Source organism: Entelurus aequoreus, linkage group LG14 (assembly GCF_033978785.1).
Source record: "Entelurus aequoreus isolate RoL-2023_Sb linkage group LG14, RoL_Eaeq_v1.1, whole genome shotgun sequence".
Taxonomy (NCBI): domain Eukaryota; kingdom Metazoa; phylum Chordata; class Actinopteri; order Syngnathiformes; family Syngnathidae; genus Entelurus; species Entelurus aequoreus.
The window spans coordinates 44,150,740-44,178,077 of NC_084744.1; the positions used below are offsets into that span (position 1 = coordinate 44,150,740).

Consider the following 27,338-nt stretch of genomic DNA (forward strand, 5'->3'; position numbering starts at 1 on the left):
CACTTCTCTTTTGTAAAGTAAATCTGTACAGCAAATATGGGCATCTACATCAACTATATGATTTGCCTGTGTAGCTGGACAGGACAAAAAAAAAAAAAAAAAACCCAGCAAGTTTGCTTTCTCCTTTGGAAGATTTGGATTAAAAAACATGATTAAATAGTTGACTGTCATAAAATACACTCTGCAGGAAGGAGCTTTCGTTTCACCAAAGCACTTCCATCTTGAAATAGCACATTAACAACACAAAATGAGTAGCAGGTCAATGTATCAATGTAGATAAATGTTTGTTTATAAAAACATGTTAACGTGAACATTATGTTAAAGGTTTTTCATCAAACATGCAAAATTAAACATGATTAAAATAAAATTAAAAGGAATGGCATTATTCATTTAAAGTATTTCACAGCAACCCTGTGATTAATGTGATTTAAAAGTGTAATGGCTTGACAGCACTTACAGTATTTGTCCTAATGTATTATTCTATATTTTAAGACAATATAGAGGAAGAAGACCTGATTTATTTTCCTCAGACATTAATTGAAAACTGAGAAAATAACAAAAAACAAAATACCACCAAACAAAGTTTACAAACGGGTGTGAAATAGCGGTCTTGCAGTGCAGTGATGGAAGAATGAAGATGAAGGGAGGAGGAGGTGGAGAAGGATGAAGTAGATTGGAGAAAAAGCGGGAATTCACTGGCTCTTTCGAGCTGTCTCGACCTTCTCCCTGCTGAGAATACAATCCAGCCGGTGCTCATTAGCGGCTGGAATTTCAACAACAAAAAAAATGAGTAAGGTCTGGTTTAATGAACCCTTGATGAGAACATGCATCCTGCCTCCTCGTTTGAGTTTAAAGGTACCAGGTGATGAGCCCCCTGAAGCCATTACTGCACATTTTCATGTGAGAAAAACAATGTCTGTTAGAGCATTCACAAATGGTGTCCAGTGACACACTGAGCCATACAGTATGCAGGGAGGTGAGACGTTGATAAAACGATACCTCTGCTTACAATCTGGTCTAGTCTGCACACTTCAATGGCTTCAACCGGCTTTGACGGTACATACAGTCAGATATCATTTTATTCGTTTGGGTTTGTGGTTATATGTTGTGTTTGGAGCAACTTTCCCCAAATGAAAGAACATGCCCAATAAGTTTTAGCGAGTAAAAAAAGATACCAACGAATAAACTGGCGAGACATTCATTCAATCATTCCCACAGCAATAACATTAATTACAGTCCATTCATCAGTGCTGCTATTAAAATATTCCATTGATGAATGCTATGTGCGTATGAGGGCTGTCTACGTAAGTTCATTGTAAGTTCCATGACCTCAAAACAATAGCTCTTGATTAGTCAACTCTGCAGTCTTCCATAAATGGTTTGCACAGCTGTTTCATATATAAAAATGATGCACAGAGGTTAGTTTCTCGAAAGAAAAGAAAAATATAATACTACATTTAGGATATGAATGATCATGTCAACCGCATCTAAAAAGAGGTCACAGACTGCCAGAACATCGCATGTACTGAAGTAAGTGTTCAAACTAGACAACCAAAATGCATCTTTACAGCAGCTCACAATTTGTTTTATGAACTTTCTTCTTAAATACACATGTATTGACCACATGTACTACTAATATCCAAAAGAATTCAAGATCTGTATTAAATATAATAAAGATCACTTTGTTTTGACACTGTGAGAGGCAGTGGTGAACACAAATGAGTAAGTTTGCATTACAGGAAAAAGGATAAAGTTGTGATGTACATTTTACAACAAAATCAAGATTCAATCAATGCATTCTGACTTGTCTCCACTCAAGATGATCCCCCGCTGGCCCCACTATGGACTGGACTCTCACACTATTATGTTAGATCCACTATGGACTGGACTCTCACACTATTAACTAGATCCACTCGACGTCCATTGCACCGGTCGACCAGGGGGGTGGTCCTCACATCTGTGGTCCCCTCCAAAGTTTCTCATTGTATCCCATTGGGTTGAGTTTTTTCTTGCCCTGATGTGGGATCTGATGTCGTTGTGGCTTGTGCAACCCTTTGAGACACTCGTGATTTAGGACTATATAAATAAACTTTGATTGATTGATTGATTGATTCAATCAATGCATGCCAGGGTTTGAATTAAGTTTGCACTTGTCAGTTTGTCTTAACTAAACTTAGCTGCAATTGCCTTTTGAAGTAGTCATAATTCTATCTTAACCAGTTATGAAAGGGCCATACACTAGTTGGCACTATTATGGTCGTAATGTTTTGATTTGCCAATAAATCCATACACCATACATGGAGCAGTCCATTAATTGGTGCTGCTGAATACTGTATTATTTGTCATTCCTGAAGGTTAAATGTATCCATAATTTTTTTTTTCTTTTTGGTGTGGGGTGGCTTTCTACAGATCATTTAACAATGGATATTAATTGGACAACTGTTATGGAAATGGTTGTATATGGGTTAGTAAATGGCTTGCCTGCTCAGTGGCCTTGTGGTTAGAGTGTCCGCCCTGAGATCGGTAGGTCGTGAGTTCAAACCCCGGTCGAGTCATACCAAAGACTATTAAAATGGGACCCATTACCTCCCTGCTTGGCACTCAGCATCAAGGGTTGGAATTGGGGGTTAAATCACCAAAATGATTGCTGAACGCGGCCACCGCTGCTGCTCACTGCTCCCCTAACCTCCCAGGGGGTGGAACGAGGATATGGGTCAAATGCAGAGGAGAAATTTCACCACACCAAGTGTGCGTGTGACAATCAGTTGTATTTTAATTTTAATTTTTTTTGTAGAGTTGCATTACACTGCAAAAACTGAAATCTAAGTAAGATTAAATATCTCAAATAAGGGTGATATTTGCTTATTTTCTGTCTAATAAACAATTTTGAACAGAAATAGTTCATGCACATTCAGATAAATTCCTCAAAATTACAATTGAAACATTTTTGGCCGGGGGCCGGGCTGTATATATGCGCACTAATTGACTGAAAGAGCACGCACTTGGCGCGATGATGTCATGTTGTCGATGGAAAAATGCATTTTTAGACCATATGATTTGCCTGAGCGGCTAGGAGACCCCAAGAGTAAAAAGCGGTCGCCTTGTTGCCTTTCCATTAAGAACAATAAACTAGTTTTTAGTATAAGTTTGCTGGTTTCAAGAAATGTAATGCCGAGCGTATATCATTATGTCAAGATAATGGCACTAACATTTACTTAATTTAAGAATATTTTTCAACATATTGGAGAAAAAAGGTCTCTTTTTTTCTACCAAGAAAAGGGCACTTGTTATTAGTGAGAATATACTTATTTTAAGGTATTTTTGGGTTCATTGAGGTTAGCTAATTTTACTTGTTCTGGAAAGTCTTGACAAGCCAAATGTTCTTGTTCTATTGGCAGATAATTTTGCTTGGTTCAAATAAAATACCCCTCATTTTTGTATTATTTTTTCTTGTTTTTGAACACTGACTTTTTGCAGTGTATACTTACATTCATATATCATTATTTTTATGAATGTACCTATATTTTTTTTTGCATAATTCATTGTAAAAGTCTGGGAAGAACACTGTATGACACTTTGTTGAAGTGGTACTACAACAGTACTATGTCCTGCCTACGGTGTTTTGGCTATAACATACCTGCCGAAGCCCAGGCACATGTATAGTAAACAGCCAAGATGACATGGATTTGATCTGTTTCCTGTTGTAAAACAGTTTTGTGTAAAGGGCTTCTTCGAATGCCATATCTTGAGATACAATCATTGCATGAAGAAACAGGTGCACAGTATAGGGCCCGAGTCTCACTGGAGAGAGAGCAGCATGATTGACAGAGACAGAGCCGTAAGAGCACAGCTGAAACCATGCAAAGCCTGTACCCAAACAATGAGACACCCATTTAAACTAACGTGAATGCACTCGTAGGCACATACCTAAAAATTAAAAAAGGCATTCACACACATACACAAGAAACCCAATCCCCCCTCAAAGACACAGCAATGCGGGACAACTTTACTTTAGGTCAGACACATTTTCTTTCTTGGCCTGTTGCTCCAACAACAACAACTGGAACCTTGACCAGACTCAAACACAATGCAACGAATGCATTCAAAGTCTACATTGCAAGCTGTAATCATACTTCAGTGTGTTGCAGGAAGTGAAGGGAGACACACAATAAGCACTTTGCATGACAAGAGGTCAAGAAGACATTCTCCATTCCAATTTGAATCTTTTAATAGCTTAAAACAGAAAACTTCTCCTTCAGTCAATACTGGTCTCACGCTGCATACTTTAAACATATTTCCCAAGACTTTATCTTTTGTAGTATCAACACTGCACTTTAACACTCTGCAGTGTCAAACTCTGACTTTCTAGGTAAGTGTCACATAGTTTAAATACATGAGCGTAGGACATTGCCTTTTAAAGAAGGAATGTATTTTGTCCTTGCCCAATGTTTTCACGTGACAATCATAGAAAAGTGTACAAATGAGGACTGTAGTAACAATGACCATGCAGTAACAATACTACTAAATGTGGTAGTAAAAATTACCGTGCACTAATAATACTTCTAAATGTGGTAGTAACAATGACTGTGTAGTAACAATACTACTAAATGTGGTAGTAACAATGACTAATACTACTAAATGTTGTAGTAACAATGACCATGCAGTAATAATACTACTAAATGTGGTAGTAACAATGACCATGCAGTAATAATACTACTAAATGTGGTAGTAACAATGACCATGCAGTAATAATACTACTAAATGTGGTAGTAACAATGACCATGCAGTAACAATACTACTAAATGTGGTATTGTATATGACAGAAACACAAATCCAACATCATCCATCATTTAAACGCTGTTTAGTATCCCAATTGTCTATCATTACAGTGCAATGCAAATCAGATCCTTCTTTTTTTCCTTAGGAACAGACATGTTTGATAAAAACCAATATGGTAATTTAGTCTAAATTAATAAAACTGCTTGGGTCAGTGGGCACAGGGATAAAAAGGGTCTGTTGCAAGTAAATATAATTTGATTTATATACAGACACCGACTAAAACAGCGGTCTTAAACTCAATTTACCTGGGGACCACTTGTTATGACCATAGTGTATTTTGGGTTTTGAGTCACTTGTGGTTTAAGTTCTGTTTCAGCACCCCTGCTTTGTGTTTTCTTGGTTGTCATGGGTGCTGATTGTTTTCACCTGCCTCTGATTAGTGTTCGGGACGCTCACCTGTTCCCAGGCACTAAGCAGAAAGCTATTTATTCCTGCCTTTTCCCGTCACTCAGTCTGGTGCTTTTGTTTGCTTTATGCAACTGCTAACGTTGTTCCTTGTGTGTCCCGGGCTAATCCTTGCCTTATGCGTTCCGTGTTTTGCTATTCCGTTAGCTTCCCGTGTGCAGTCGGCACGCTCTCCTTGTGTTTGCTTGTGTTGTTCATTTTGTATGATTTATGCTAATAAATCATTGTCCTACCTGCACGCTGTCTTCGGAGTTCCTGCATCATTGTCAGAAGAACAATCCGCTCATCATGCCTCCCCAATCCCGTTACACGACTAGTGGTTAAGTCGGGGTGAGGCTAGTATTCACTTCCTAACCTTGTAACTAAATGTGTTAACTACTTCTACCAGCAGTTATGGAGCATAAAGCTATGATAGGCCACGTGATTATACATGTAAAATTTTATGTAAACATTTTATATTTTCACACTGTTGAATTCCCTAAGAGATGGTCAGAGACACTTCCTCTTGCTTACATGAAGTTGCTCTTTGTGGTGCCCAAGTATCTTTGTTTCACTGTATTTTTTGTGTTTGGACCATTCTTAATCATAGGATTCATCCATCCATCCATTTTCTACCGCTTTGTCCCTTTCGGGTCGCGGGGGGGTGCTGGTGCCTATCTTAGCTGCATTTCGGGCGGAAGGCGGGGTACACCCTGGACAAGTCGCCACCTCGTCGCGGGGCCAACACAGATAGACAGACAACATTCACACTCACATTCACACACTAGGGCCAATTTAGTGTTGCCAATCAACCTATCCCCAGGTGCATGTTTTGGAGGTGGGAGGAAGCCAGAGTACCCGGAGGGAACCCACGCAGTCACAGGGAGAACATGCAAACTCCACACAGAAAGATCCCGAGCCTGGGATTGAACTCAGGACTACTCAGGACCTTCGTATTGTGAGGCACATGCACTAACCCCTGTGACACCGTGCTGCCTCATGGGATTCAAGATTGCTATAATATATTCAACTATTGGTTGTCCAGCCTCTGCAGGCCACAACTACACTAAACCGGGGGTGTCAAACTCATTTTAATTGAGGGCCACATCGCAATTATGTAACAGTGACTGTAACAGTGCATATAAATGTATAAGGATTTGCTTAATGATATTTTTACACAATTGCCTATGCATTTGATTATTTTTATTTTTTTACTTACACTGCAGGAAAAAAATCTGTATGTTTTGCAATAAAAACTGGCAGCTCAGTCCCCAGAATTTTATTGTAAAAATTAAGTATGTTTTTTTTCCCAGCTTTTTCATGTAATCAAAACATTTTACCACAGTTTTTTTTCGTGAAAATTTGGGGACTGAGCTGCCAGGGCTTTTTTGTTACCGTAAAATCTACGATTGTTGTTTTTACAGTGTATTACTGTAAATGTAGAAATGGTAAAACGCTTATTTTTTTTTTTTACAGTCATATTTTACTATAAATTCTATTTTCATTTTTACAGTGTATAATTTGATGGATAACATGCTTTGAAATCATAAGTCAAGCAAGTGTTTTAGTAGTATTTGTTTTCATTTTAACAAAAACAAATTGGAATGTATGATAATACATTATTTTTTGCATTATTAAATTAGATAATAGTTAAGAATAGTTTTCAATATACATATATATATATATATATATATATATATATATATATATATATATATACATACATACATACATACATACATACATACATACATACATACATACATACATACATACATACATACATACATACATATATATATATATATATATATATATATATATATATATATATATATATATATATATATATATATATATATATATATATATATATGTGTGTGTGTGTGTATTTTTTTCTGTCAAAATGGAGATAGATAGTAAAGTACCTTATTAAGGCTTATTAATTCTAGGCTTTTGCGGGCCATGTAAAATGATGTGGCGGGCCAGATCTGTCCCCCGGTCTTTGGGTTTGACACCTGTGCACTAAACTATGAAGTTAAGTAGAGGCCCACAAAATATGGGCCTGCGGGCCACAAATGGCTTCCGAGCTGCGAGTTTGAGACCCCTGGCCTGGAATCTATATTGCAATGTATGTTGTTGACGATATATAATTTGTAATATAAATGACATAATAACCATTTCAAAACAGGTTACAAAGGTTTCTGAAATGGCTGCTCTGACATATGTGGTAACATATTTTGTAATGTCCAGTTAGTATTACTTTGTCAAAATTATTATACTTATACTAATATAATACTTTTATTTTTTTTACAAATACTTTTGATGGTGAAGCAGTTGAATGGATCCAAATTTTAGGAGAGTCACTGTGTGAGACACCTGGAGTTGACTGGTAAAATGAGCTGCTGTTGTTAACTTACTGTTGTTTGTATTACTTAAAGTGTCTTATTTAGACTTGCCCGACAACTAAAAGGATGTTAAACATAAAACTTACAACTCTGAAACAACCCTATTTTTGGACTTGTAAGACAGTTAAGAACGTCGCAATGTAAACCTAAAACATAACCTGTACAGTTAATACGTTTTATGATGGTTACCTTTTGACCATGATACTATTTCCAGTATTTTATGTGCAGTAATTGTACTAAAATGCAAACAAATCAGTGGTTGACTATTGACCAGTGTCATGAATGGATTGTGCTTGTCATTAGATGTTCCACTGCATACAGCTGGGGTAGACAAAAATAGCTTTTGTTACCATATTATCAATGAAAATTCAGTATTCTGTTTTTACATTACACAGATATTGACAGGGCATTTAATTTAAAGTTGTAAACGTGCTTTGAACCAACTTCGAAGTCATAGAGAGTGAAGTTAAACCTAATACAAATGAGTGCATGTTAAAAACAATGTAAATGACTTGAGTGTTAAAAAGTTAACTCTCGCCGAACACCACTCAGCTGTCATGAGGTAACATTTATCCAGCCAACCGTATCTGCCGAAAGCCCTCTCCGAGCCTAAACAATGCCCTAAACTGAGCTGAATGTCAAGACACACCCCTCATACTTTGGTATGCAACGGTCATCAGTGTCTGTGTGTGCCTGTGCCATGTGTAACCACTTTTGGTACTGCCATTTACTGTAGATAACTCCACCTGACCCTCCGTACGACCTATGGGGGCAATGTGGGCCTGCGTTAGTTGAAATAACAAGACAGCACTTTGTGTTTACGGAGGAAATATTGCACTAACACACAGCTGCCAACGCACAAGAGGACATGCAGAAATATTATTACTGCGTTTGTGAATGCACTTTTATTGAGAAATGAGTGCTATTGAAGTGTATTGCATTACCAAGTGCACATGGTGCTTCAGTGAGACAACGCATTCTCACAGCACACTGGAAAATTAAATCCTTTTTAATGCAAACACACGCTTTCAAATAAACACAGCACCCTGGTGTTTGTTTAAGGGGGATCGAGGGATCCAACACCGTGGTAGTTCTGTGGACCAGTGTTTTTCAACTAGTGTGCCGTGAGATACAGTCTGTGTGCCGTGGGAGATTATCTAGTTTCACCTATTTGGGTTAAAAATATTTTTTGCAAACCAGTAATTATAGTCTGCAAATAATGTGCCATTGTTGAGTGTCGGTGCTGTCTAGAGCTCGGCAGAGTAACCGTGTAATACTCTTCCATATCAATAGGTGGCAGCCGGTAGCTAATTGCTTTGTAGATGTCAGAAACAGTGGGAGGCAGTGTGCAGGTAAAAAGGTGTCTAATGCATAAACCAAAAATAAACAAAAGGTGAGTGCCCCTAAGAAAAGGCATTAAAGCTTAGGGATGGCTATGCAGAACAAAACTAAAACTGAACTGGCGACAAAGTAAACAAAAACAGAATGCTGGACGACAGCAAAGACTTACTGTGGAGCAAAGACGGCGTCCACAAAGTACATCCGAACATGACATGACAATCAACAATGTCCCCACAAAAACAGATAAAAACAACTGAAATATTATTGATTGCTAAAACAAAGTAGATGCGGGAAATATCGCTCAAAGGAAGACCAGAAACTGCTACAAGAAAATATCAAAAAAAGAGAAAAAGACACCAAAATATGAGCGCAAGACAAGAACTAAAACACTATGCACGGGAGCAAAACCAAATAACTCAAAATAAGTCAGGGCGTGATGTGACAGGTGGTGACAGTACACCTACTTTGAGACAAGAGCTATATTGATGCATACTTGGTTATGGTTTAAAGTCATATCCAACAATTGTGACAACAACTTTTTACTGTCAACTGAGTTTAGTTTTTTAATGATTTCTGCTGGTGGTGTGCCTCCCGGATTTTTTCAACGCAAAAAATGTGCCTTGGCTCAAAAAAGCTTGAAAAACATTGCTGAGGACCACTCAAGTAGGAAGTGAAGAGACCTACCCATGACCACACACCAATGACATTCTGCAGGACCACCATTACCTTAGGTGATCTAATTTGTTCAAAGTGCATGTTTGTTAAGTCAAATTTCAAAGTAGAACAAAGCAGACCAAGACATAGAATACAGAAATGAACACAAAATAAAACTTACCATTGTGGGTGGACTCCTTCTTGTCACCCCCCTTCCTCAGCGCTGAAAGAATGGCATCAGAAGGGACACGAGGACTCTCCACATACTTGGGCTTCCTGACTGGACCTGCCAGCAGGAAGGGAAGAGACAGAGAGGTACAGGGCAAGAAAGCGAGGTAGCGATTGAGAGGGCAGTCGGGGTAGGGAAAAGAGAAGCAAAGACAAGAGAGGGCGAGCAAGAGAGCGAGAGAGAAGGCAACATAGAGAGAGAAAGAGAGAGAAAGAGAGAGAGAGAGAGAGAGAGAGAGAGAGAGAGAGAGAGAGAGAGAGAGAGAGAGAGAGAGAGAGAGAGAGAGAGAGAGAGAGAGAGAGAGAGAGAGAGAGAGAGGGTTATTGCTGAATTAACATGTTCCAGATGGGATGAGAGGTGGTGGTGTCTCAGTTGGACTGGCTTGGCTGTACTCTGTCACTAACATAAACTCTCACACACACATGCACACACAGACACACACACACTCACACACCTCCCAGTGCAGATAGCCGCTTTGGTTTGTCTGACAAAACCCAAAAGTGGCTAGCGACACCAGCTCTAGGAATTCAACCGACAACAGGAAACCACAGCAAATAGCCTCTTAGCAAATGTTTTATTTAAAATGGGAGTGATTCGACGCATATTAGCCACCGTTGGGGATGGGAGAGAACAAACAAACTGCTCCCCTCCCGCTTGCTTATCTTTGAGCTGCGCTATGAAAGTATGCCCTCCCATTGCTGCTAGGGTACATTTCAGCAGATTAAAGTCGAGGTTTTATGGTGTGAATAAATATTGTATCTGGGACAGTAGGGCAGGGATTTGAAGTGCCATTCATGAGCAGATAAGGTTAACATGACCACAATGAAAGTGTCCAATAACACTGTGACTGGGGGTAGGTTTAATAAATGACTATGAGATCTTCATGAATGATGTTGATTTTGTAGAATTGGTTGTTGATTAATCGCATCTTGAAGTAGGCAAATGATGTGCACTACTTGTTACCAGCAGAGGTCCTGTCCTTTCATCTCATTTTGCGGACCACAAACACAAAATCTCGAAGTTGTGAACATTCTCTGATTCTCCATAACCATTCTAAAAACCTAAATGACCATATTGATCTGAATGTAAGACAACCTTGAATGTAAGACTACCCCACTTTTTCAAGTCGGGATGTAACGATATGAAAATTTTAAATCACGGTTATTGTGAGCAAAATTATCACGGTTATCTTTATAATCGCAGTATTGTTGAATGTGCTCATAACTTATTCATACATCCACTGAAATATTTTAACCAAGTTCTACTTAAAACAAATATTACCTATAATAAATTGACAAACAATATATTTTCTTGGCAGAAGAAACATTAAATATTGTTCTGAATTGTTAAAATCCATATTTCTTTTTGAGTTTGAAATGTTTTTTTGTATCTTAATTTGCAAAAGTTTTAGAATTTTTTTCATTGATAAAAGTAAAATGGTGTGTTAACTTTCTTCACGTCCGGTTTATGTGACGACACACACCTTTCCGTTGTAGACAGTTTCGTCTGTGTTAATAAAGTTGTAAAAATACAAACTGTTATATTCCTCAGAGTACAGATTGATTGTGCTTTTGTAGCACCGCCTGTAGGCTCGATGTGCACAATTAAATACAGTAGATTAGTTGCTCCGACAGCAATGTGTTCATATAAGTTTAGCTTGTGGTATGTCATTTCTTAATGTGCAAAGGCGTTAATGTCTCCTCTATTCATGTTAGCATTTAGCGCTAGTCGGTCCGTGACTTTATCAAACTGCTGTTATCAATCAAGGTTTTAGACCCTTTTAATTTTAAACGGTAATACTAACCGTCACAATTATTACTGTTTATCGTTACATACCTATTACGAAGATTTAAGTAAAATAATTACAAAGACAAAGTCATAAATCAGGTTTTCAACCTCAGAGAAAAAAACGATTAAGAAAATATATAAAATCGAATATTCAAAATCAAATACAAAAGAATATGATAATTCTCAGTTTCTCAACAGTTGATGACTGTGCTTCATTTATTGAAAATTATCATCATAACTACTCTTAACTTAACGTTTTTGAAATGTTTCAGCGTTTCCAGACTACATCGCTGCAGGTCACTGGTGTGTGTGTGCAGTGACAGAATGAAGAAAACCTTGGCGAGAACTCATTTGATGCAACCTGCTAGTCCATCCATCCATCCATTTTCTACCGCTTGTCCTGTTCGGGGTCGCGGTTTTCATGTTAAAAGCTCTCGACCCAAATAGATTAATAGATTTTTTTACTCCAGAAAGCATTTGGTCTTATTTTGTGGTCAATACAGTAATCTATTGATTTATTATCCCTATAGTCAATCATAGAGTGCATCTCTTATCACCAACTGTTCCTTTTTAAAAATGATATGTTTGTGTCAGGGCAGCACGGTGGTACAGGGGTTAGTGCATGTGCCTCACAATACGAAGGTCCTGAGTAGTCCCGAGTTCAATCCCGGGCTCGGGATCTTTCTGTGTGGAGTTTGCATGTTCCCCCGTGACTGCGTGGGTTACCTCCGGGTACTCTGGCTTCCTCCCACCCCCAAAGACATGCACCTGGGGATAAATAAATAAATATTGATTGGCAACACTAAATTGGCCCTAGTGTGTGAATGTGAGTGTGAATGTTGTCTGTCTATCTGTGTTGGCCCTGCGATGAGGTGGCGACTTGTCCAGGGTGTACCCCGCCTTCCACCCGAATGCAGCTGAGATAGGCACCAGCACCCCCTGCTACCCCAAAAGGGACCAGCGGTAGAAAATGGATGGATGGATGGATGTTTGTGTCAGTTTATTATAAAACAGACATTTAATTTATACATTACATCAAAGAAAAGGTTAATTCATCGAGTGGTGGCATATATTTGGTATGTTTACACAGAAAGGAAACTCAGTGAAGGACACTGGACTAAATATTAAACAAACATTTCCTGAGCAACTAGCTTTGAAAAGAGGCATCAAAATCTTGGGTCAAGACACAAGAGGAGCAATGAAAAAAGAGAATAATATGCTGGGGAAAAAAAGTCAGCTTAAAAAAACCTGAACGTCCCCAAGACGTAATACAGAGATAAGGCAGGAGGGCGGTGAGAGCTATTTCCTAATACCACAACAAATAGCAGTCACTGCCCACCCCCCCTAAATGCATCCTCTGTATCACATTAAACAATCTCCCTGAAGCTGAGCAGAGACAGTGGGGTTCGTAACGAAAGAAGTAATACAGCAGTCATGTGAGTGGACATAATGAAAAGTGTTGGATTCAAGCAAGTGAAGTTAGACGCACAGTGCCATCTATGGATGTGCAACTTGAAACGCACAATGAGGAGTGCTCTGAGCACACCCGGAGAGAGAACTATTGCCATCTTGCTTGTTAACCATGTAGCCAGTCAGAAAAAAGGGCAATACATGTCTTTGGTCAGCATTTATAAGCATTTTGCAGTAGGATTATATAGTACATCAAAAAGCTACACGGTTTCCAATATAAATGTGACAGTTAATGATCCCCATAGCCTTAACTATACCTAACCATTCATCCATGGATGGCCGTGCACATCCCATTCCCCATGAGTCACATACTGAATCTCCAATTAGAGTGAGACTACATAGAAGGGGAGGTAAAAAACCTCTACCACACACAGTCTGACTGTATTCCACCAAGGAACATCATCAGGGTGTACAATTGGAATAATCTGAATCACATGTTTTAAGTTCAGATTTAGTTTATGCAATGACTAACAAAGGATGCAGGCGCAAAATAACAAACATATCTCATACTTTTTTAGAGGTGGCTTTAGGACATATTATCCTATGGAAAGACAGGAGGATAAACACAATTTAGTTCTGGTATATATTTTATTGCATTCACATTGAAAGGTCTTATGTAATATTTTCAAAAGTTTAAAGTAAGACAGAGATGTTCCACAACATTGAATTTGGAATGTATTGCACTAGGGCTGCACGATTTACTGACATCGAATCGTCATCGAGGTTTTATTTATTGCAACAACGTAACCGCAAAAGGTGGAGTTTTCTTCTTTCTTTCTCTGCCGTCACCGGCATTTGAGTGACAGCCATGTTCGCCAATTACAATTGTTGAGCAAAATAGTAAAATAGTAAACAATTCTACAGTAATGTGAAATAAAAGTTTATATAATTTTGAACGGTTACTTGCATTATTATTATGTATTATGATTACATTACATTATAAACACTGTATAGTTTTATCGGTTATTTATTCAGTTTAAGATGTAGACAAAAACTCTGAGTCTGACTGCATAAAACCAAATAAAAGTTCATTATTGCATATTGTTCTAATGTGTGGCACTTTGAGACAAGAATATGTTGATTGACAATTGTAACTGGACTCGGCTGTGACACCATTCCCAGCACCGACTTCCCACTTCCCACTTCCCACTTCCCAGGTGAATTGAACACAACGTTATACTGCTATAATGGTACAACCAAAGAAACGAAAAGTTTTGCCTGAAGAGACAAAAATAAGAAAAAGAAAAAGGGAGGCTACCCGGATAAAAAGACAGTCATGGATCAACATTATATATATATATATATATATATATATATATATATATATATATATATATATATATATATATATATATATATATATATATATATATATATATATATATATATATATACACACATACATACCAGTGACGAGCAGTCAGTGGAGGCAGGTGAGGCGGGGCGTCACGTGCCATTATGGAAAGAAAAAAAATGTGAAAAGAAAAAAAAATAATTAAATTGTTATATGTATCCAGTGACTATACTATAAAGTTATTTTCCATTTAACTTCACCAGTTTTAGATTATTTGTATTCAAAATCGCTGAATTTTCACATTTGCCGTTCAAATACTGAGAAGAGACGGTGCGGTGGTCAGCAGCCAGTTGAGGCACGTCACTGCGTTGTGCCTCAACATGGATTGCGGACTCGGCCTGCTGTGCAGTGAGACCGTATTGCTATATGAACTATATTATACATTTCCATAGTTTAGTTAGCTGAGGTACATAATGTACAGTGTATTTTGTCAACAACTGTATGTGTGTAAGTATTTCTTGTGCTGAGCAATCATAAAACGGCTGCAAAAGACACACTGGCTGAGGCTCACAGTAATCCCGCCTCCTGGTGGTAGAGAATGCATCCCCACCGTAGAATGCACCCCCTGACGGGAGTGTTATATCAACTAAAGCCCACACTTAAACTTTCCACGTGCAAGATTGAATCTATTTAAAAAAGTTATTTAATAAGAAGCCAAAAAGTGCAAAAACAATAATGTTCGTGTTGGAGGAGTTGTGAATGACTGCAGGGCCACAACATTAGGTACACCTGCAGACTGCAGCACGGATTTCATATTTCATTCATTCACAACTCCTCCAACACGAACATTATTGTTTTTGCACTTTTTGGCTTCTTATTAAATAACTTTTTTAAATAGATTCAATCTTGCACGTGGAAAGTTTTAGTGTGGGTTTTAGTTGATATAACACTCCCGTCAGGGGGTGCATTTTACGGCGGGGGTGCATTAATCCAGCACAACAGCGGCGCATGGACTTCATTTATAAGTAAAGGTAAGACTATAATAACGTTTTTTTTTTTATTAAGTGTGCTTTTTTGTGTGCTACAGTTTGTATGTGTAAAGTTAAAGTTAAGTTAAAGTACCAATGATTGTCGCACACACACTAGGTGTAATGAAATTTGTCCTCTGTATTTGACCCATCCCCTTGATCACCCCCTGGGAGGTGAGGGGAGCAGTGGGCAGCAGCGGCGCCGCGCCCGGGAATATTTTTTGGTGATTTAACCCCCAATTCCAACCCTTGATGCTGAGTGCCAAGCAGGGAAGAATGCTGGTATGAGCTTTGTAGAAAATGGATGGATGGATGTTTGTAAATCTGACTGTGATGAAGTCAGTGCCTCACCAGCCATGAACCTCACCGCACGTCACAGATACATACAGTACATACATACACGTAGTGGTTGAGGCCAGAGATCTTAGGCTCAAAAAGGTTGGTGACTACTGGTGTACACAGAAATCGATTATAACGATATCAAATACAAAAGCTGTATCTAGTCGAAACTATAATAATTACATCGAGATTTTTTCATTATTCTTATAGACTCAAAAAATAAATCCCTGGACACATGAGGACTTTGAATATGACCAATGTATGATCCTGTAACTACTCGGTATCGGATCGATACCCAAGTTTGTGGTATCATCCAAAGCTAATGTAAAGTATCCAAACAACAGAAGAATAAGTGATTATTACATTTTACCAGAAGTGTAGATAGAAAATGTTAAAACAAAAAGTAAGCAGATATTAACAGTAAATGAACAAGTAGATTAATAATCAATTTTCTACCTCTTGTTCTTCATATTTTCGACAAAATATTACAATGAGAAATTACACAATATATCCCACGAAGTGAGACCTACACTGTCACAATGTCCATTTCTCAGATGATATAACTGTTGATGACTGAAATATGCTGATAGCAACCCAACCTAACCCCCCCGCCCCAACCCCCTCCACATCTCTCCCCCGGATTGTAAATAATGTAAATAATTCAATGTATATACTCTGATGATTAACTTGTGTGATGACTGTATTATGCTGATAGTATATATTTGTACCATGAATTGATTAACGTGGACCCCGACTTAAACAAGTTGAAAAACTTATTCGGGTGTTACCATTAAGTGGTCAATTGTACGGAATATGTACTGTACTGTGCAATCTACTAATAAAAGTTTCAATCAATCAATTCCTGCATACGTCAACAGCAAAACTAGGGGCCTTTGCAACCTGTTTGCTTACTTACTACTAAAAGTGAAGTTTTCTGGTATGTTTTTTGATTGAAATAAGAAACGTATGTTTAAGCCAATAATGCCATTTTTTGTGGTCCCCTTTATCGAAATACATTTTGATACCGGTACCAAAATATTGTTATCGGGACAACCCTAGTTGGTATTGTGTTATAGTCCTCACTCACGGTGCTGCTGTACGTCCAATCGCTATGATTGGCCCCTGGAAGCTACAGTTTGGACACCGCTGCTCTAGTGACACACATTACTGTTATAACATCATAAAAATAACATTTTGTAAAATAGGGCACACTAATTTATTGTTCCCAACTACACTGTGTTGAGCTAAAATGAACTAAATAACACAATGAAACACAACTAAAAAGATCATTTGGCAAGACTCCAAGGGGTTGTTTCTGATTACAGTGTAATATCTGGTTTTTGAAAGGTTGCAGGTACTGACTTGTCTGTCTGCAACAAGACTGACAATTGTCATGTCCAGGGAAATTACACCACATAATTAGATATGTCAGAGAAGGGATATTGTGATGTTACTCATGAGACAGTATTAAATATCACATCACAGCGTTCCACCTCAGAGCCAGATGTGACAAATCATCCTCCCTTGCCCCCCACATTGAAAACAAATGACAAATGTTTTATTCTGATTTATCCAACTGAGCAAGAGGAGCTCATGAGGACAAGAAAACAGGAGATGAGAGAAAGGTTTTTCATTGAATCGTTTAGCGTAAAGATACATTCTGGAAAACCATACAGAATCTTTAGTATTATGGTCATTGAACATCTCTATCAATTACCACTCCATGGCAATCAGGAAAAAAGGTTCTTCATCATGAAAACTCTTCATGAAGGACTCCTTACCTCGATCATAATTACACAGGATGGAATAGACATTACAATGGGGAAATTATAGCAAATACATTGACAAGTACATACTGTAGGTGTGTGTGTCTTAAAAATGTTATTAGCTCACACTTCCTACTTGACACTAATTCAGATTGACTGCAATGTCTTATTGGGCAGGTGAGCCCTAACTAATCTCTCTACTAAGCAGTTAATCAATGTTCTTCTATGGTTGCATTAGGATAAGCATTGCAGACAAGGTGCTTTGTGTTTTGTGGATGAGATTGATGATTCATTTCCTACTGACAGCCAGACATATTGTCATTATCCCCTCTGGCTCAAGCAATTTCCCACTTCACAGCTGTGAGATTGTGACTCAGCTTTGTGTTTAACAGTCACATGTAATCTCACGCATGCAAGCGCTCTACGTACTGGTCTTTACTTTCAATAATATAAATTCATCAATTCTTAAAAGGGGAACTGCACTTTGCCTATCCTTCATAATCCTTATGAGAGACAAGAAGACAAAGGGTCTGGCATTCTAATTTGTAATAATCTTCTTGTTTTAGGTGGCCAGCAATGCAGCCAATGGGAGCAATCAATGCTGCCTCTAAATCCCTTGCAAAATGCATGCAAAAACCGCCAAATAATACTTCATTCATGTTCCGTATCCTGTATAATAACCAAGTTGTAGCGACATTGTTATTGTAAGAGCGAACATTGAGGAACTCTTTTTCTAGCGTTGATACGGCAGCAGCTTAATGGCTTTTGAGTTTGTAATGCACAACACAATACAATAGGACACCAATCTGTAGAAATACACCACATGGTGGCGCTGTTATTCACACCCAAATTAGTGTCCTGGGAATGACGTTAAAGTGCATCCGGCAGTGGAGGCTCCTCTATGGGGTCTTGGGGCACTAGGAGGTTAACCCCTTTACTACTGTTACCCCAGGTGGCCCTTGGCAAAGGCCTAGTACCTGACTGCCCCCTAGCCAGGGATACGGTGAAGACCTCAACGGCAGAGCAGGTGGAAGATGGTAGATGTATGAACCACCACAACGGCTGCGATAGCGGAAGAAGGCACCCCCACATCCATGTGGGCCCAGTTATGGGGAAATAACAACCCAAGACCTCAACGGTGGAACAGGCGGAGGATGACTGCTAACCCTATGGAGCGTCACAACGGCTGGGATGGCGGGTGAAGGCTGCAGCAGAAAAGGGTCCCCAGTCGTCTAGAACTCCATGCCACTGGACCCTGACCTGGATCTGTCTAGGATCGTGTGGTGACTGTCTGTGCACCAGTTTCCCCACGTTAAACAAAGTCACGCACAGGCATTTTCCATAAAGCGATACCCCCCTACCAGGAGGACCGTCATACTCGCTTCGAGTGACCGCCGATGATGATGACACCCAAATTTGACTGAATAGGTCAAACTGACTTGAAATTTCTCATACAGCTCTGTAACAGCAGATTTAGAGTGTTTGCTAAATAACCACAAAATTTGGTGCCCACAGTTATGTGGCTGACTAGCTAATTGGCGTAAAATTTTAGCAACTTTGTTGAGAAAATATGACCACCATCAACCAAAACAACCCATGAATGTACATATTCTTGACAGATTTGGTACATTAATAAGAAGTATGTTTGTGAAATGTTTTCGGACACCAGTCTGTACTGAGTGAAGAACATGAACAATCATATTACAGTTTTTGTAAAGTATTAGCCCACATTTCATGTTTTGTTTGTACACAGGTAGCTCGACAGTATATGTACTGTAGTTGTACTAACAAGCATGATGTGCTGCATGTATCGTGATCAGTGTTGGGCTAGTAACTGAAAACAAGTAACTAGTTACAATTACTAGTTACTTAATTTCAAAAGTAACTCAGTTACTAACTCAGTTACTTACACCAAAAAGTAATGTGTTACTGTGAAAAGTAACTATTTAGTTACTTCTTTTTTTCTTCTTTTTTTTTTTAAAGCTCCCATTAATGGCCTTTTAGCCTTCATTACAATATTGTTATTGCACTGGAGAATAATACAATCTGTTGATCAACTTGACATGCATTTTTATTTTCCTTTTAACATAATTAATGAAAAACAGTGCAACATAAAAAGGCATTTCTCCTTTCTTTAAACTTGGACCAATGACCATTAATAAAAAACAACTTAAAGTGCAACATAAGAAGGCACATCATCTTCCTTGAAACATAGATAGTGAAATGAAGCCTGACATCTGGAGTGATGCTGCTGTCTTCCACACTTGGAGTCATGGATTGTAGAATCCTTGTTTTCAGTGGCAGGATCATTGACACAGATGGTGAAGTTTCACTGCTCAGTAGAGATGTAACAGTTTTGAGGGGTTTAAGCACCTGGAGGACCTCCTCTGCCACTCTCACATCATCATCAGACAGGGTGATGATGTCTTTGACATTTGTCTTGTGGGTCAATGCAGAGTATATAGCTGCCTGCTGCTCCAACATATCATAAGTGGAGTTCCACCTCGTTGGGACATCATGTATGAGCTTTATGAGTAGGCAGCTTGAGCATTTCTTGCTTTGTCTTAAGCACATGAGCAGCTGTTGTGCTTGCGTGGAAGTAGGAAACCTCCTTCCTGATCCTCCCAAGGAGGCGCTCCATCCTATTGACTGAGATGTGATGCCAAATTCACTACATGTGCAAAGCACCTATCTGTGGTCCCAATCCTGTCTCATTCACTGCATTTATGTGATTTTTGGCATTATCACGTGTGACTGGGATATCTTTATCTTCCATTCCTCCACTGCTTGTGTCAGTACCTGCGCAAGGTGACTCTCGTAGAGGGGGCGTGTCTTCTCATCTCCCAGTCTGCTGTGATGAAGTGAGCGCTTATAGTCACATTGTTTCCCTGGACGTGCACCAGTCTGTCATGAGCGCAACAGATGATGCTCGGGATAGTTCATCCACAACTTTTTTCTTCTCCTGCTCATAAATATCTGACACAATCTTATCGCTGAAGTGGGTGCGCGACGGGATGTCGTAACGTGGCTCAAGCACGTTCAGCATGTGTTTAAAACCCTCGTCTTGCACAACGAAGTCTGCACCTATAAACACACCGATTAAATGGCGCGGGGCGTTCAAGCTCCTCCGTTACTCTGCTCGCCATGACCACGCTGTGTGTGGACTGAACGTGCGAACAACTTCTTTTTTTTTTTCATATATCAAACCGCGGATCACGTGTGTGCCTCCCCTCCCCACACCCACACCCACACCCAGACACACACACACACGCCTCTTTTCTTCTCTCCGGCTTGTGACAGAGGAAGATTCAGAAGAACGACACCGTAGCGCTTCTGTTTCTAGCCGATACTACATAAAAAATAACGTAAAATAACGCAGTAACGCATCATGTAGTAACGGTAACTGAGTTACTGAATATAAAAAATAATGCGTTAGATTACTAGTTACCGCCGAAACTAACTACTTTGTAAAGCGTTAGTCCCAACACTGATCGTGATCAATATTATAGTGACTCACTCGATGGACAGTTGTGCGTTTGGTCCAGATGGCCAGGATGTTTTTTTCACGGTTTATTTTGGTTAAGCACGCCATTTCTGTCGACATAGCTTGGCCCTAAGTTCCACATTTGCAGTCAAGTCACACCGACCTCACATTCTTGGCTACTGTCTGGTCCAACATTTCACACTGTCTTATCGCTCACTTCTATAACCAGCAGTTCATCCTCTGTTCATACAGCTTCAAAAATATAAAGTTGTGAATCCTTATTTGTCTAAAAATAGCTAACTGTTTAAATGACATTCAGACTTTACTTAAACCAATAACGGAGCAGCATCTCCTCATCCATGGCTCACTAGTGCAATATCAATGCCGGAAATGTGTCCCGTGAAAACCGTCCGACCGGAACTCTCTAATAACTAAAGTTCCGTGGGTGAATTATGTAAACCCACTACAGTTTTTAGCGCTTTGATAGCTAGACTACTGACAGATATAAGTAAGAACTTATATCTTTATATTAGAAATGGCAACAGCGGAAGATCAATGCCACATAAGAAGGTAGAGACGCGCGCACAGTTTCAGGACTTATGCAGATCCCAAATACACATCAGATGGTGCCAGAAGGTAAGAAAAGTTGGTTTTGCATAATATTGCGAAACAAAACGCCAGATATTATGTCTGCTAATAGGTGCCATTCAGCGGTCCTTATACACACACTATACTAATACTCGTATGTTTAACGTGCCAACAATCCATCAAGCGGTGCGGCTTCATAGCTTACCGAAGTCGAACTAAAAACATTTTGACAGATTTTTGAGTGCCGTGTGTAATGTTCTATATTCTCAATGGAACATTTAAAGTTTTGATGTTGTTTACTGGCATCATCTTTACACATATATGGGACGGCGTGGCGAAGTTGGTAGAGTGGCTGTGCCAGCAATCGGAGTGTTGCTGGTTACTGGGGTTCAATTCCCAACTTCTACCTTCCTAGTCACGTCCGTTGTGTCCTTGGGCAAGACACTTCACCCGTTGCCTCTGATGGCTGCTGGTTAGCGCCTTGCATGGCAGCTCCCGCCATCAGTGTGTGAATGTGTGTGTGAATGGGTAAATGTGGAAATACTGTCAAAGCGCTTTGAGTATCTTGAAGGTAGAAACGCGCTATACAAGTATAACCCATTTATCATTTATTTATATCTCTTATGTGTGACTGCCATCTACTGGTCACAGTTATCATTACACCATGTACCAAATAAAATTGCTTTGAGGTTGGTAAGCACAACCAGAATTATGCTGTACATCAGGCACACCGTTATGAGGCGCACTGTCGATTTTTGAGAAACTTTAAGGATTTTAAGTGCACCTAATAGTTGGAAAAATACGGTATATAAAATGTTGATGGAGGGTTTTGAAGTTGTTTTAGAGGGCTTTTAAGGCTACAATGGTGACTCCCATTAACCACATCTTGCAAGCATTTTTATCATCAACAGAATACTAAAAAAATATATACATATGTGTTCTTGTCTCTCATGATTGTGAACGATAGGGAAACAAAAGTGCAGTTCTCTTTTGAGAGTTGGGACACAAATGAGGTATTATTGTATATGTATTAGGGTTGTACGGTATACCGGTATTAGTATAGTACCGCGATACTAATTAATCATTTTCGGTACGATACCGCCTCTGAACCGCGCCCGCGTCGTCGTCACGTCGTGTCATTGCTGGTTTACGAGCAGACGAGCATGTTCGGCAGCGCACAATCACGGAGTATTTACAATCAGACAATGTATGTAAACAGAAAAGGGAGAACGGACGCATTTTGGCTTATAAACTAACGATAAAGGTGAAGTTATAACACTGAAACGCCCACCAGAAGAGGTGCTTTAAGACATAGCTAGCTACCTACCGGCTAAAGTCCATCCGCAGTCTGTTTTAGGTACTTCTAAATCACTAATCCTCGTCTACATGGCAACAAATAAAGTATGTTTCTTACAAGTATATTATCACAGCAGGACGAGGAATAGCTAAACATGCTTCACTACATACCGTAGCTCACAGGCGTCAAAATGCAAACAAATGCCATATATGCACCTGACATCCACTGTACTGATATCAAGTAAAGGCACGTATCTAGTCAATATTACTATGATTACGTTGATATTTTTTGGCATCACAACACCTTCTTTTGTTTTTAAAAAATGTATATTATGTTTATAAACTCAGTAAATATGTCCCTGGACACATGAGAACTTTGAATATGACCAATGTATGATCCTGTAACTACTTGGTATCGGATTGATACCCAAATTTGTGGTATCATCTACAACTAATGTAAAGAATCAAACAACAGAAGAATAAGTGATTATTACATTTTAACAAAAGTGTACATAGAACATGTTTAAAGAGAAAGTAAGCAGATTAACAGTTAATGAACAAGTAGATTAATGATTCATTTTCTACCACTTGTCCTTAATAATGTTGACAAAATAATAGAATGATAAATGACACAATATGTTGCTGCATATGTCAGCAGACTAATTAGGAGCCTTTGTTTACTTATTACTAAAAGACACGTTGTCTAGTATGTCCACTATTTTATTTAAGGACTAAATTGCAGGAAGATACATATGTTTAATGTACTTCAAGATTTTTTGTTAAAATAAAGCCAATAACGCAATTTTTTTTTTAGGTCCCATTTATTTAGAAAAGTACCGAAAAGTATCAAAATAATTTTGGTACCGGTACCAAAATATTGGTATCAGGACAACACTAATATGTATTTAATTTTTCCTCAAACCAATTGCAACCTGAGACACACATTCTATGTGTGATTCTCTGAAGAAGTGATGGCAGTTTATTCAGCATTTCAGGCAGAATGTGAAATGAAATCCATAAAAAAGGCTGGAGTAGAGCCCGATGTGGACGTTTTCACAGGGTGCCCATCAAAGCAACCTTTAAAAAAAATGTTTCTGCAGCATCACAAGATCCGTTCACAGTTCAGCTCACTGAAAGACATCAATTTTCCCCCTGAGGGATGTCTGTCTGGTGTCACTGCCCAGGAGGTGACTTCAGGAGAGCTCAACTCAATGTGGCACTAAAGCGATTTCTTTCTCTTGATATAATAATGCAAGAAGTAGCTCTGCTCATTATATGGAGTTCTGCAAGAAATATGCCAGAAGGCAAGTCCTTGAGCTGACTAAAGAGTCAAAGACCTTGAGATGTTTAACAGTTTTAAAAAGCTTAATTGCTGACAACTTTTTCTTATAATAGTGACGAGGTGAGAAGGTCACAGGGGTATGAATGTGTTGCTTTTTTCACATTTTAAAAAGCTATATACATTTACTGCCATGTACAGTGTATATGTACTAATTCACATTTATTTTTGGACAGCATAGTTGACATGCTGAGGCTATATGACAACAAATAATCTGCATAGTGTAATCTGGTGTCAAACAATTAGGACACCTCAGGGCATTAATTTTATTTTACTGTAATCCTATTCTTATTTTATTCTTAATTCTTTTTTTTGGGTTATCTTAGTTTTGCTAAGCACCATTGCACTGGAAAAAAATCCTAGTTTGTGAACCCTCACTGACAATGGCAATAAAAGGATTCTGATTCTATATATTTATAATTGCGCACAAAAGGCTTAAAACATGCACGCCTGCTGCATTGCCGGTGCTATCATTTAAAAAAAAATTTTTTACAAAGAAATACACCACATGGTGGCGCTGTTATTCACACCAAAATTTGACGGAATAGGTCAGACTGACTTGAAATTTCTCACACAGCTCTGTAACTGTGTTTGCTTTATCACCACACAATTTGGCGCACACATTTATGTGGTTGACAAGAACATTGACGTAAAATTTTAGCAACTTTGTTTAGAAAATATGACCACCATCAACCAAAACATCTTTGTAGGGGGCACGGGCGGGACTTAGCAACTAATGGCTCATCATTTTCGATGTGTCTATTGATCATAAAACTATAAGCAATTTGAACACAACCTATGAATGTATTTACGTATGTTACTACCAACATGTAATTATATACTGTATAATGGGGTGAGTTTTCCTTGCCCGTATGTGGGCTCTGTACCGAGGATGTCGTTGTGGCTTGTACAGCCCTTTGAGACACTTGTGATTTAGGGCTATATAAATAAACATTGATTGATTGATTGAAGCTCAGAGCAATCGGATTTAACAAAACCTCATGGAGCTGGATGCAATCTTATTTGGAGGGGAGGGAGCAGGTGGTAGAGGTGAACGGCACCTCTAATAACCCCCCCCCCCCTCTCGGTGAGCTGTGGAGTCCCCCAAGGCAGTATTTTGGGACCTTTACTGTTCCTAATATACATAAACGACATGTCATCGGCATGCGACTGTGAATTGTTTTTGTTTGCGGATGACTCTGCCTTGCTGGTATCCGGCAAGGACAAGTCACAGGTGGAGAAAATCCTCAGTGCTGAGCTCTGTAGAACTTGCACCTGGCTCGCTGACAACAAGCTATCCATACACTTGGGTAAAACAGAATCCATCCTGTTTGAGTCCCACATCAAACTTAAGAAAGTCAATGACTTCACCATAAAAGTAGGTGACATTGTTATCACCAGGAAAGATGAGGTCACCTACCTAGGTTCCATTCTAGAGGCTAACCTTTCCTGTGATAAAATGGCAACCAAGGTAATCAAAAAGGTTAACCAACGAACGAGATTTCTCTACAGAATTTCCTCTCTGGTCAACAAAAGCACCTTGAGGATTCTGGCGGGAACTCTCGTTCAACCCTTTTTCGATTACGCATGCACCTCCTGGTACCCCAGCACCTCCAAAACCCTCAAATCTAAACTCCAAACATCTCAGAACAAGCTAGTCAGGTTACTTCTAGACCTCCACCCCAGATCCCACCTCACTCCTACCCACTTCTCTAAAGTGGGCTGGCTCAAGGTGGAGGACAGAGTTAAACAACTTGCACTGAGCCTAGTCTATAAAATCCGCTACACCTCCCTGATACCGAAGTACATGTCAAACTACTCCCTTAACGTAAATGACCGCCATAACCACAACACCAGAGGGAGCTCCACTAACCACGTTAAACCCAGATTCCGAACTAACAAAGGTCTTAACTCATTCTCTTTCTATGCCACATCAATGTGGAATGCGCTCCCAACAGGTATAAAAGAAAGGGCATCTCTATCCTCCTTCAAAACCGCAATAAAAGTTCACCTCCAGGCAGCTACAACCCTAAACTAACACCCTCCCCGGATTGCTAATAATCAAATGTAAACAATCAAATGCAGATACTTTTTCTTATGCCTTCTGATCTCTCTCTCTCTCTCTCTCTCTCTCTATGTCCACTACTTGCTGTCCATATCCCCCCCCCCCCTCCACACCCCTGATTGTAAATAATGTAAATAATTCAATGTGATTATCTTGTGTGATGACTGTATTATGATGATAGTATATATGATAGTATATATCTGTATCATGAATCAATTTAAGTGGACCCCGACTTAAACAAGTTGAAAAACTTATTCGGGTGTTACCATTTAGTGGTCAATTGTACGGAATATGTACTTCACTGTGCAACCTACTAATAAAAGTCTCAATCAATCAATAATACAAGTGCGGGATCAAATACTCGTACTAATGCTCTATTTTATTTTTAACAAGTTGGCAGGGGTGGAGAATGCACTGTAATATAGTATTCAACATGAGGAGGAAAATGTTGCAATATAACGAACTACAAATACAGATATTTGTTCAATTAAAATTTCCCTGAAGGTCCATAACAAACTATGCAGCTATACCTGGGCAAGAGTGCAGTCTATGTATTGTAAATACTATAAATCAGTGTTTTTCAACCTTTTTTGAGCCAAGGCACATTTTTTTCATTAAAAAAATAGAGGCACACCACCAGCAAAAAAGGTTAAAAAATTCAACTCCACCAGGTTGTCGTGCCTCATTTTGAGTTTGTTGTTGTTTCCTGTGTGTAGCGCTTTAGTTCCTGTCTTGCGCTGTTATTTTGGTGACTCTTCCTGTTTTGTTGGCGTTCTCCTGTAGCAGCTTCATGCCTTCCTTTGAGTGCTATTGCCCGCACCTGCTTTGTTTTCGCAATCAAGACTATTTAAGTTGTGCGTACGCTATCCCTCTTTGTGGGGACATAGTTGATTGTGCTTTGTGGACGCCGTCTTTGCTCCACACGCTGTAAGTTTTTGCTGTCGTCCAGCATTCTGTTTTTGTTGACTTTGTAGCCAGTTGAGTTTTACTTTTGTTTTACATAGCCATCCCTATGCTTCAGTGCCT

The 27,338-nt window shown here is 39.1% G+C and overlaps 1 protein-coding gene across 2 annotated transcripts in view; it reads right to left on the reverse strand.

The window, feature by feature from the left end:
- The window catches only part of tanc1b (tetratricopeptide repeat, ankyrin repeat and coiled-coil containing 1b), a 211,132-nt gene that overhangs the window by 97,497 nt on the left and 86,297 nt on the right, over window positions 1–27,338 (reverse strand). For both annotated transcript variants that reach the window (XM_062069966.1, XM_062069967.1), the window contains exon 4: window positions 9,808–9,912. In XM_062069966.1, coding sequence (XP_061925950.1) covers window positions 9,808–9,912 — 105 coding nt within the window. The remainder of the gene's footprint in view (window positions 1–9,807; window positions 9,913–27,338) is intronic.